The sequence below is a fragment of the Pseudochaenichthys georgianus genome, chromosome 22 (assembly GCF_902827115.2).
Source record: "Pseudochaenichthys georgianus chromosome 22, fPseGeo1.2, whole genome shotgun sequence".
Taxonomy (NCBI): Eukaryota; Metazoa; Chordata; class Actinopteri; order Perciformes; family Channichthyidae; genus Pseudochaenichthys; species Pseudochaenichthys georgianus.
This window is the reverse complement of record NC_047524.1, coordinates 20876954-20888327: the sequence shown is the minus strand read 5'-3', so window position 1 is coordinate 20888327 and position 11374 is coordinate 20876954. Positions and strand designations below refer to the sequence as shown.

At 40.3% G+C, this 11374-nt stretch overlaps 2 protein-coding genes across 2 annotated transcripts; one reads left to right on the top strand and one right to left on the bottom strand.

Annotated features, from left to right (window-relative positions):
- Positions 1-293: 293 nt before the first annotated feature.
- On the top strand, positions 294-6228 carry LOC117467778 (probable histone deacetylase 1-B). The gene is made up of 14 exons (XM_034111629.2): positions 294-430; positions 1168-1280; positions 1362-1479; positions 1608-1682; positions 1809-1947; positions 3362-3503; positions 3581-3673; positions 3768-3876; positions 3991-4131; positions 4361-4469; positions 4683-4813; positions 4940-5110; positions 5225-5276; positions 5368-6228. The coding sequence occupies exons 1-14, from the start codon at positions 379-381 to the stop codon at positions 5393-5395; spliced, it is 1473 nt and encodes a 490-aa protein (XP_033967520.1). The 5' UTR covers positions 294-378; the 3' UTR covers positions 5396-6228.
- Positions 6135-11324, bottom strand: tmem54a (transmembrane protein 54a). The gene is made up of 6 exons (XM_034111628.1): positions 11181-11324; positions 8953-9149; positions 8697-8756; positions 8167-8361; positions 7947-8084; positions 6135-6625 (listed from the first exon to the last, which is right to left on the bottom strand). The coding sequence occupies exons 1-6, from the start codon at positions 11191-11193 to the stop codon at positions 6497-6499; spliced, it is 732 nt and encodes a 243-aa protein (XP_033967519.1). The 5' UTR covers positions 11194-11324; the 3' UTR covers positions 6135-6496.
- Between the last annotated feature and the right edge of the window lie 50 nt (positions 11325-11374).

Genomic DNA, 11374 nt, shown 5'->3' with positions numbered 1-11374 from the left:
GCTTCAGCTGCATTACTCCATTAGGAAAACTATTAACTTTACATATATAGGCCTATGTTTGCTGTTAAATACACTTTTATGGGAAAAAACTGCCATCGTCCTTATCACATTTGTCAAAAATATAAATGTTGTTGCCTTGGGTTTTGAAGAATATACAGCACATTTTCCCATAATAATGCAATGATGTACTCAATTACAAATCTGAAAAGGGGTTAAAAACTACAAATACGTCACAGAGTGGGACGGGCTATAACTCTATCGCCCCCTGTTGAAGGCAGCTATCATTACCTCCCATTGATTCGCCTTGATACAAACTATCCGCCTCTCGTCGCTGTTTTCTCTTGCGTTGTGCGGGGAAAGACAGCAAAAGGCAGTAAAATGGCGCTTAGTTCTCAAGGAACAAAGAAAAAAGTTTGCTACTACTATGACGGTGAGTACTGTTGTCCTTGTACACTACAAACCGTTCGTGCGTATGTGTGAAATCCTGCACTTCGTGCCAACAAAGGTTATAGTTTATTTATTCAGCCTCTTGTGCTAACCTGGCACGTTAGCTAAGCTAGCTAGCTTGAGTCGCAGGCGGCTCTCATCATCTCAGTGTAACGCAGAGCTGCTAAGTCCACAGACAGTATTTATGCCCTAATAGTATATCCGCGGTTCCAATTGATGCGTTAGTTTCGAGTAAAACACACTTGCATGCATTTATCCACCAAATAGCAGCATTTAAAACCAAATTAGTAGCCGTTACTAGCTACACAGCTAACAATGGGTAAATGAGTACTTCATTGTCGCCTCAATTAACGCCAGCACCAAGCTAGCCTTACAACGGCTCATCGTGCTACCCCCAAATACCCGGTAGTTAGCACTAGATACTGTTTTGGTCTCGATTTATTGATCCGTGTAATATGGCGCAACCTTGGAAATGTAGCTGGGTACTTAGTTTACTTTCATAGACCCGATTTTACTCCAGGATGTAGAATATAGAGATCTCTTGCAGGATCCCAAATACATTTTTGTTGAAATCCTCGACAATCTTTTCAGTGCCCAGACCAGGAAGTTGTAGGACCTACTGTTATTTTACTTTTTTACTTTGTTTACATTTGTTGAACGTTTACATTTGAAATAGAACCAAAAAATCCAACATGTTGTGTTTATTTTTTTATATTTCAGGTGATGTTGGAAACTACTACTATGGACAGGGGCACCCCATGAAGCCCCACCGAATCCGCATGACTCATAACTTGTTGCTCAACTATGGACTCTACAGAAAGATGGAGATATATGTATGTTAAAAGTAACATTTTAAATTAATCAGCCACACCAACTCCCGTGTCTCAGGAACTAAGTTGTCCTCTGTGTTTCAGCGTCCACACAAAGCCAGCGGAGAAGAGATGACCAAGTATCACAGTGATGATTACATCAAGTTCCTGCGTTCAATTCGACCGGACAACATGTCAGAATACAGCAAACAAATGCAGAGATGTGAGCTTAATCACAGATGTCCTTTGCATCAGTAAAGACGTTGTCTTTGTGCTCATCAAACTAACTGCATACATTCTGAAATGAGAAAATAGCAATAATGTGTTTATTTCTCTGCTGCTGCTTTGCAGTTAATGTGGGAGAGGACTGTCCAGTGTTTGATGGGTTATTCGAGTTCTGCCAGCTCTCAGGAGGGGGCTCTGTTGGTAAGTTTTTTGTTTGTAAATTCAGCTGGAACAATATGCTATGTTAAACTATTTTCATGCCATAGTTCCCCCATTAATCTGTCAAATTCAGTATTGGCAGGTTGTTAACTCTTCTCTGTTCTCCAGCTGGTGCGGTGAAGTTGAACAAACAGCAGACGGACATCGCCATCAACTGGGCTGGAGGCCTGCATCACGCCAAGAAGTCTGAGGCCTCCGGGTTTTGCTACGTCAACGACATTGTTCTGGCAATTCTTGAGTTACTGAAGTGAGTACAAAGGACCTATCATAGTCATTCAAGTACTGGTTTGCTTTGCATAAGGGGATATAATTGTGATATTTTTGGGAAAACGTGTACTGTTTAAGGTCTAGTAAGAAAGCCTTATAAATGTGCAAATTGAGAATAGACTGCAAGATGATTTTTCTTAGGCTAAATCCTAGGGGTGTATTGGTACACGTACCCGTACCGAAATTATTCGGTACGGGCCCTTCGGTTCGGTACCGAAGTGTACAGAACGAATATAACGTTAAACGTAAAAAATTGAGAATGTGAACAACTTCTTGGAAGTAATCTCAGGTGCTGCGTCGCAGCATTCAGAGTAATTGGCTCCCATTGTGTTCAACGCATAGAGCGAGCAAGTCATTTCATTGGACGAGCTGGTCAGAGGGATGCGTTCAAATGTAGTCAGTAATTTGAGGAACTGTGGAAATGGCGAACGCAGATAAAGTTGAGCTCGAAAATCCTCCAGCATCATTGAAGTCTCCGGTTTAGGAACATTTTGGTTTCGCAGTTACGTACAAGGATGACGGACAAAGACAGGTGGACCGAACCAAAGCTGTTTGTCGGCATTGTTCAACTAACATTGGTTACGCGGCTGGCAATACATCAAACTTGCCCACTCATTTGAAAAGGCATCACCCGAACGTGAATATCACCGGTACCAAAAGACTGAAGTGCAAACCCAACTCCCACTAGCATTTGAGCCTCCACCACTCGCAAAAAGTTCAGACCGAGCCAAAGCTATTACAAACGGCAAATATCCTTATGTTGCCATGTTAGCAAAGCGCTACCTAGCTGTATCTGCTACCTCTGTCCCTAGCGAGAGGGTGTTCTCCACAGCAGGAGACATCAGTGCCAGCAGATCTGCCCTTTCGGCAAGCAATGTGGACAAGTACATCTTTCTTTAAAAAAACATGAAAATCCAATGACAAGCAAGTCATGATGTCAACTGGCTGCTTAGGAACTAGTACAGTACAGTACAAATACAGATTATTTCAGTTCATCGAAAAGCTGCACCTTAATGTTTATTTTATTATATTTTGTATTTATTTGAGTGAATATTCACAGTTTAATAATAATTTAAAACCCCAAACTAATAGTTCGTTTTGTGAGTACTAGTACAGTAAAGTTCAAATACAGATTATTTCAGTTCATCGAAATGCTGCACCTTAATGTTTATTTTATTATATTTTGTATTTATTTGAGTGAATACATTATTCACAGTTTAATAATAATTTTTTTAAAATATGTTATGTTTTGTGATAATTTTTTCTGCTGTACCGAAAATGTACCGAACCGTGACCTAAAAACCGAGGTACGTACCAAACCGAAATGTTTGAACCGTTACACCCCTACTAAATCCAAAGTTTCATCACCTAACGGATGTGTTTGCTCTTTTCAGATACCACCAGAGAGTTCTGTACATCGACATTGACATCCATCATGGAGACGGTGTGGAGGAGGCTTTCTACACCACAGACCGTGTCATGACTGTGTCCTTCCACAAGTACGGAGAGTACTTCCCTGGCACAGGCGACCTAAGGGTAAGCTTTGAAATATGTTTTACAGATTGGAGTCACATTGTTATAAGGTTAGCTGACATCTTTCTTGTTCTCTGCAGGACATCGGTGCTGGTAAGGGTAAATATTACGCTGTGAATTACCCGCTGAGGGATGGGATTGATGATGAGTCTTATGAAGCCATATTCAAACCTGTAAGTAAACAAAGACTTGACTTTGATGTTTGGGTAGTTGTGATCTCTCTGATGGAAAGAAGGATTTGAAGAGTGAATGTTGTTGTTTGTTCAGATCATGGCCAAGGTGATGGAGATGTACCAACCCAGCGCAGTGGTTCTGCAGTGTGGAGCTGATTCTCTGTCAGGAGACAGGCTCGGTTGCTTTAACCTCACCATTAAAGGTACATTCACAAAACATCCCTTTTATTTAGATGCACAACTGCCTGCAATGCCTTGACTACAGTCTATCTGACAAGCCAAATAATCTTCATTTTTTTTTCATTCTGTGTTCTCAGGCCATGCAAAGTGTGTGGAGTACATGAAGAGCTTCAACCTGCCACTGCTCATGCTGGGAGGAGGAGGCTACACCATCCGTAACGTGGCACGATGCTGGACTTATGAGACGGCTGTGGCCCTGGATACCTCCATCCCCAACGGTGAGCCTTTTAATGCTCTTTAGAGTCAAATTCTGTGGTGTGGTGGTAAACCAAACATTTTAGAATGTTTCATAAATAATTGAATCTATTAATAAGTCCATTGATTAAACTGCAGATGCAATAGTTTCCCAGCAAGTGAAAAGAGAGATATAGACTTGAGTATCCTTATACAAACAATCAATTAACTTCTTTATTATTATCTAATGAACAAAAAATGTACATTTCTCAGAGCTCCCATACAACGACTACTTTGAGTACTTTGGACCAGACTTCAAGCTGCACATCAGCCCCTCTAACATGACCAACCAGAACACCAATGACTACCTGGAGAAGATCAAGTAAGTGCATCAAATTGGATTTGTGTGTATTTTCGCAATCACATTTCAAATAACACGTTAGTAACAAAATCTAGACATTTTTGGTGTTGAAATTGTACTTTTAAATAGCGGTTTCAACCCTGTAAATGTAAGAATTTGGCCATATGTTGGGTACAGGTTTTTATCTCCGGTCCTTTAGTGTTCAGTATGTTCAACCTGCATTCTGTTCTACAGGCAGCGCTTGTTTGAGAACTTGCGCATGCTGCCCCACGCCCCGGGGGTCCAGATGCAGGCCATCCCTGAGGACGCTGTGCAGGAGGACAGTGGAGACGAGGAGGAGGATGACCCCAATAAACGCATCTCGAGTAAGAACCTCTTCCATAGACATAACTTTCTTACATATTCACATCGGGTATCTGGAGATTATGCAGCTATCCATTTCAAACTAGTGTTCCATGTTTTAATTGAACCCTCTGCTCTGTTAACTTCAGTCCGTGCTCACGACAAGAGGATAGCGTGTGAGGAGGAGTTCTCTGATTCTGAGGATGAAGGCGAAGGAGGCCGCAGAAACGCAGCCAGCTTCAAGAAAGCCAAGCGAGCCAAGACTGAAGGAGAGAAGGAGGGAGAAGAAAAGGAGAAGAAGACTGAGGAGGAAACGAAAGGTATACATACAAATATATATGTATATTCTTTTTATCTCATTGGTCAGATCATTCTATATAATTCATAGGCAGTTTTGTTGTGATCGCTAAACATTTGTTTGTTTTCTTTTACAGAAGTAAAAGAAGAAGAGAAGGCTCCAGAGGAGGAGAAAATGGACACATCAAAGTAAGAAAACACTTCACACACACATTGACCGTATTTTACAGGAAGTGGTCATTGTGTGGTGCTAATCATTTCCTCTCTCTTGGTCCTTTAGGCCGAAGGAAGAGTCCAAGACGCCTTGAAGTCCTCAGCCGCTAATGGTGCCAATTCGGTTAATAAGAACAAGCTTTGTTTGGATAAATCATCTTTCCAGGATGCTGCCGTGGAAATCAGTGAAGAAATATACCTTTGTAATGAGACCCTTCTTCCTCAAAATGGGATAGGGGTCTTACTATTTTCTAGGACACCTTTTCAACCTTACCTGTTTATGGACCGAGGTCAAACTGCGTGTTTTTGATTATTGTTTTTGTATTCTTTATCATTTATTTTTTATTCTTAATCTTTTTATTCTATGACACTTACTTTTCCCTTGTAATGCAACGGTGTAAAAAAAATGGCTAGTACATGTATGCTTTTATATATCTGAACGATTTATTTAAATCATAGATATTTTGGCTACTGTTTTGTCTTTCAGTCCCAATTGTCATGTGTCTTTGAAAATGTAGTTGAAGCATGTTTATACAATAGATCCTTTTCTGTCATACATTTGTGTCACTGGCCTTGCCTGCTGAAGTCACTGAGATTGGTTAGAAGGGTTGTGAATACCTGATAACCTTTTCATATGGCACAGTGAAGGTCAGTTACACTCTAATTTTAGGATGTGTCCTTTACACAGACATCTTCAAATCCCTGGGACTCCCGCCACACTATTGATAATGTTTTAAGTCCTGTCACGTGATGTCAGGGCTTAAATTCCACATGAATTTGGACTTGAATATCCAGCGTAAAGTACTTACATGGGAAGAAAGACAAATGCCAGAATTCATTTGTTGTATATATTTGTATTCTGAAATCTGACAGACCATGTGTGCAAACACACTTTTAACACCAATAAAAAAAAAAAACTACCCTTAAACATTATGTACCTTTTTGTTGTTAATACAAATGTTAAGCTAGCAGAATAAAACACACTACATTTATAAAAAAAAACATTTTAATGTCAACAAACGGGAGACCTCGCAACACTCAAATCCATCCAACAGCAGTATTTAATCACAGGGAAATATAATGCCTTTGCTTTTTCAGACAAGTAATCCGTAACAGACACAGTAACTTCACAAAGTGTTTCATTTTATCCAGGTAAGCCAGGCAGTTAGCAACCCATGTCATTAGGCTTAGGAGCTTCAGAGCCACGCGCTCTGCTCCACCGCGACTTCTTCCAACAGCTCGTCCTGCTCTGCCGCCTCAGCCTCGCTCTCTGGGTCGGGTGCTTTAGGAAGCGGTGGATAGTCCACAGGTCTCTGGATACGCACCTATAACAAACATTTAGTTTAAGATCAGGTAAAATATCATTAGCAAAGGTAACTCTAAAATACAGACTGATCTTTGGTACTTGTGCCAAGTGGCAATTTCAAAGTGTGTCATTAGCCAACACACTTGAATGGCAATTAATCAATTTTGAACCATATATATATATATACTCAAGTTGTTTACACATTTTAAATCGCTAAGCACAAATCTGCCTTCATGTCGTAATGGCAGGGCCGGTTTACATGTAAGTCCAAACTACAACATAGTGTCTCTTGAGACTAAAGTTAAATTTACTTTATTTTGAATAATGTCATTGCAATTTTATAAAGACCTTTTTTTCTAATATGCATTTGTGACAACACAGGTGTGTCCAATGATGGTAATAAACTGAGTCACTATTGTGATCTGTGCTTTTGGAGTTTATTTCCAGCCACTGATCCAACCATGTGATGAGCACTGAGCCCACATGAGAAGAGGAGTTACCACCACGCTCTGTCAGGTTTGCCTTGTCAGCAGGGCCACTATCTTCCATGTGTCCGTATTAAACTCAATGTCACAGTGCCATTTGTGGATAGAGCCAGGCCAGGTCACTTTTATAACGTTCACTTCATTGAATGCTTTCCCATTGCTGCTGTGTTAGTAGGGCTTTTAGTTGAGGTAATATAGTTGAATTATTAGTTTGTTGTTACCTCCACACAGGGAGTTATGTTTTCAGGTTGTTTTGTCATGAACCTTAATAGAATGGTTTAACATGGGCCAGTGAAGAATGAAAGTTGATTTGAATCACTGAGTACATAGACTTCTTTATATACAGCCTACGGTAGAGACACGTGTTTTACTAATGGCAACAGCCTTTATAGAGTTCTGGCCCTTCTAGTTTTAAAATATATTCATGTTTAACCTCTATCATTCTTTTAAAAGTATTTGTAGAAATTGATTTGTTTGCACTTTGGAAAGAGGTAAACATCACAGCAGCATCGATATTAAGGTTAAAAAAATAAAATCAAAGATCTGCCTAAAATGACATCTGGATGTTGTGATATGGCATGGTTTTAAAAGCTGTACTACATTACATAAGTGATGTAATTCTTTGAACACACCAGACTGTTGTGTAGCTCTTCAATGAATTGCCTTTACTCACTTTGTCATTATATTCACCTTACTGAGGATCATTTATCTAAAATGTCATTGTGTTAATATTTAGTGAAACCATCATTGATTAACCCTACAATACCATTGTTATATTGAGGTATTGGCTGAACGATAACATAATATGTTATTATCTTCATATGTAGGTCCAACACTGATCAGACAGCAGCTCACCCTCCTGGCCTGGGTCGGCCTCCTCCTGCACGGACACAGGTAGAGGAATGAAGTGCAGGCAGCGAAGCAGCGGAAGGAAAACACCGTTTCCACCACGGACATTAAGATGAGAGGAACCCACAGAATGATCGTTGTCCCCTGGTTGACAAAAAAAGATGATTTTCAGGCATTTCAAGAAAATATAAAACTACTGATGGATGAATATTAACATTCAACTTACATAGACACGTGTGGGGTCGAAGGGGCATTCGTATGTGACACTGGAAGAGCCAAGACCAGGTTCAGAAAACGTGCAGTGTGTGAGCAGACCCCATCCTCTGTTGCTAATGGCTTTTACCATAGAAACTAATAAGGCTATAGTGGAGGCGACCGCCAGAAGGCCGGCCAGGAAGCTCAACACCAACAAGACCCACTGCTGCAAGGGGAAGGTACAAGAAAGTGAAAGCACCTCGTAGAAAGACAATTATACACAGGAGATAACAGGCTTTTCAATATCAATTAAATGTAAGCGGGAGGCTCTAGGACCCTGGAATACAATCCACAGCAAATACGGGAAAGACAGGAAATATTTAAATATACTCTATATTCGCATGGACCTGAATGTTAGCTATTTAAATAATAAGATATGATCTTGCATACGTTTACACACATGCATTCCCTCAGAAACAGAGGACGAGTTCTAACAAGAGCCAGGACATGACACATGAGTGCTGGGAGAAGCAGTGGCAGAGAGAGGGGAAGAGCATTTACCAGAATCCTGTTTCTCTTGTTTTTGGACAGGACAATGGCAGTTATTCCAACAATAATTCCCTATGGGGTCACAAGAGAAAAAAAGCAAACAGAATTCATAAAATATATACAGATCAAATATGAGGTTTCAAGCAGCATTTTAGTAAATGTTTTTCTAGTCTGTTGAGGAAAGATTATTTTAAAACCACTGTTCACTGGTAATTATCAATTGGATTTAAAGTTTTTCAAATACACAGTGAGTTTTTGCACCACTTACAACCAGGCCTGCCACAATGGCGATGACATTAGAGATGGCGTAGACCATGGTCCGGGCCTGAGAGTGCACGTTGATGTGTCTGAGCACCGCGCCGTGCACCAGCGCTCCAAGAAGAAAGTTGACGTGGCCCACCAGCACCAGCCCCAACCCCATCTTCATCAGGGCTTTGTTGTCCTTCAGGTTGGCACAGCATACTCCTACAGGAAGTAGAAATAAGATTTGACTTGGGCTGCAACCCATCATTGTTTCCATTATCGATTATCATGCCAAAGAGAGAATAGTGAAAAAGGCCCTTCCCTGCTTCTCAAAGTGTAAGGTGATGTCTTTAAATGTGTTGGCAGTACAACCAGGGCCGTCCCTCCCTACAGGCCGATCATGCAGGCTGCACGGGGCCTCACATTGCGCAGGGGGCCTCGGCCTATGAGCTTGGCTTGTGCGCAGTTCTCCGCGCAGTTCAGCTGCAATTCATGACATGAAGAAGGCAGTCTCTGCATATAGGCTAATGGAGATGCAGTTATTTCCAGCATTATTTATTTACCATTCATTCAAGTATGTGATGCCTTGTGTCTGCTAATGTACAGGAGGAAGAGTGATAAACTGTCTGTCTAGGCTTACATAACAGTTCAAGTTTACAGCCTAAAAAACATGGAGCATTTTTTCCCCTTTTATTCATTTTTACGTCAATTTGCACATTTCATGGTGATGCTCAGCCTCTCCCCTTAACTCCTAACAGTCATCATCATGTCAACCACAATAACTGATAGAAATGTGTGTGTAGTTGTTGATACATTGCTGACAGAGGGAACTCCATTTGAATACAGATTTAAGAAATATCAGTTTTTGAGCATGTCATAAGCATGTTTTGTCTTGACTATACTACAACTATATTATAATAAAATAATATAGTATTTATATTATTGAATTGATTATGATTATGATTATTATTAGTAGAAGTAGTTTATTTGCATTAATTATATTAAAACCTGCTCTGGAGATGTTGTAATTTCTCCACAAAAGTGAGTTACAGGAACTGTAATCTCTGGATTGCCCTCCGCATTGCAGTAACTCTTCCTGTTACAGTTGCGTCTGCTGAGAGAAGCTTTTCCAAACTGAAGCTTATGAAGACGTACCTCCGGTCGTCAATGGCACAAGAACGCTTAAGTGGCCTGGCTATCATAAGCATCAACGCACAGTTGGCACAGCAGCTGTCATACGATGACCTTGTCGATGACTTTGCATCCAGGAAATGCCGACGTATTCACCTGTAAACGCATACTGAACGACATACATGCACATTTACCATTTACCTCACTGTATAAAAAAAGTAACTGTGTTGATAATAATAATAATAAACAGGAATTATATTTGCAAAGTACTTTGTTTCCCTGATCGGAGCATCCCTAATTTTGTTCCTTCCTCTGAGGAAAGTTGAATCATCCCCCACCTGTAAAGGACAATGTAAACCCCTCCTGAACCAAACAGGACAAAGCTTTGGGTGGAGTGTTCAAACATTAGCCACTATTTAGCTGTCCTGACGGGTCAGGCAGAAACACATTCTGCCTGACCCCTTCCAGCCTTTAGGAGCTGCAGGAAAAACTCAAGTGTGTGTTGGTCATAATATTGATAGTATAATGTTGACACTGTAATGTACAGACCCTAACAAAATATATATTAAATTATTCATAGTATTTTGACATGATTGATTGATTGAATATGTTATTAACAGATTGCAGAATGGGTACAATACAGTACAGCTCAATACACACAATTGTTAAGGGGATGCAGACCAGAGAAAGACTTTCGTCTTTAAGTGATAACCCTTATCACTCTGATAACCACTTGATCTTATATTCCAATATAATAAAAGATAAGCTCTAAAATGCAATATGATGTTCTATTTTTATAGTTACATATGCCCCATATTACACAAACACATAGTAAATTATATTTGATCGCGTTACTTTCTTTATGTTCAGTTATAATGTTAAGACCACTTTAACTTGTATTGGTGAAACTCCAAATTAACTAAATAAACTTTTTTTTCATAAAATGAACGTATATCACTTAAGCTTCGACATCCAAACACCATTACAAATGTTAACTACGTTTGTTACGTCTCGTCTCCTTTGAGCTCAGTCACGGACTGGGCAGACCACGCCTAAAAAAAGCGCGCAACACACACAAATATTCAGCCACTTTAGTCAAACACGCATTAAAAGTTAACTTACCTGAGTTCGGCATGGTGGCGTTTATGTCCCCTTAGATCATATTAGTGTAGAAGTTGTATTAAAGTCATTTCTGACAGTTTGGGGTCGTTGTCTTCCTCAACTTCCGCTTACCTGCAGGACACTGGCGTAACCTTCCGCCTACCTGAGCTGAAGCTCCGCCCCCGTGCTGGCTCACTCTACAAGAAAAAAGGGAA

Excerpts from the sequence above, each read along its gene's own strand:
- LOC117467778 (XM_034111629.2), top strand. The coding sequence starts at position 379 with ATGGCGCTTAGTTCTCAAGGAACAAAGAAAAAAGTTTGCTACTACTAT. Across the intron at positions 1,948-3,361 it reads GCAATTCTTGAGTTACTGAA|ATACCACCAGAGAGTTCTGT; the intron begins GTGAGTACAAAG and ends TGCTCTTTTCAG. Across the intron at positions 3,674-3,767 it reads ATGAAGCCATATTCAAACCT|ATCATGGCCAAGGTGATGGA; the intron begins GTAAGTAAACAA and ends TTGTTTGTTCAG.
- tmem54a (XM_034111628.1), bottom strand. Across the intron at positions 8,362-8,696 it reads ACAAGAGAAACAGGATTCTG|CAGTGGGTCTTGTTGGTGTT; the intron begins GTAAATGCTCTT and ends TTCCCCTTGCAG. Across the intron at positions 8,085-8,166 it reads TCGACCCCACACGTGTCTAT|GGGACAACGATCATTCTGTG; the intron begins GTAAGTTGAATG and ends TTTGTCAACCAG.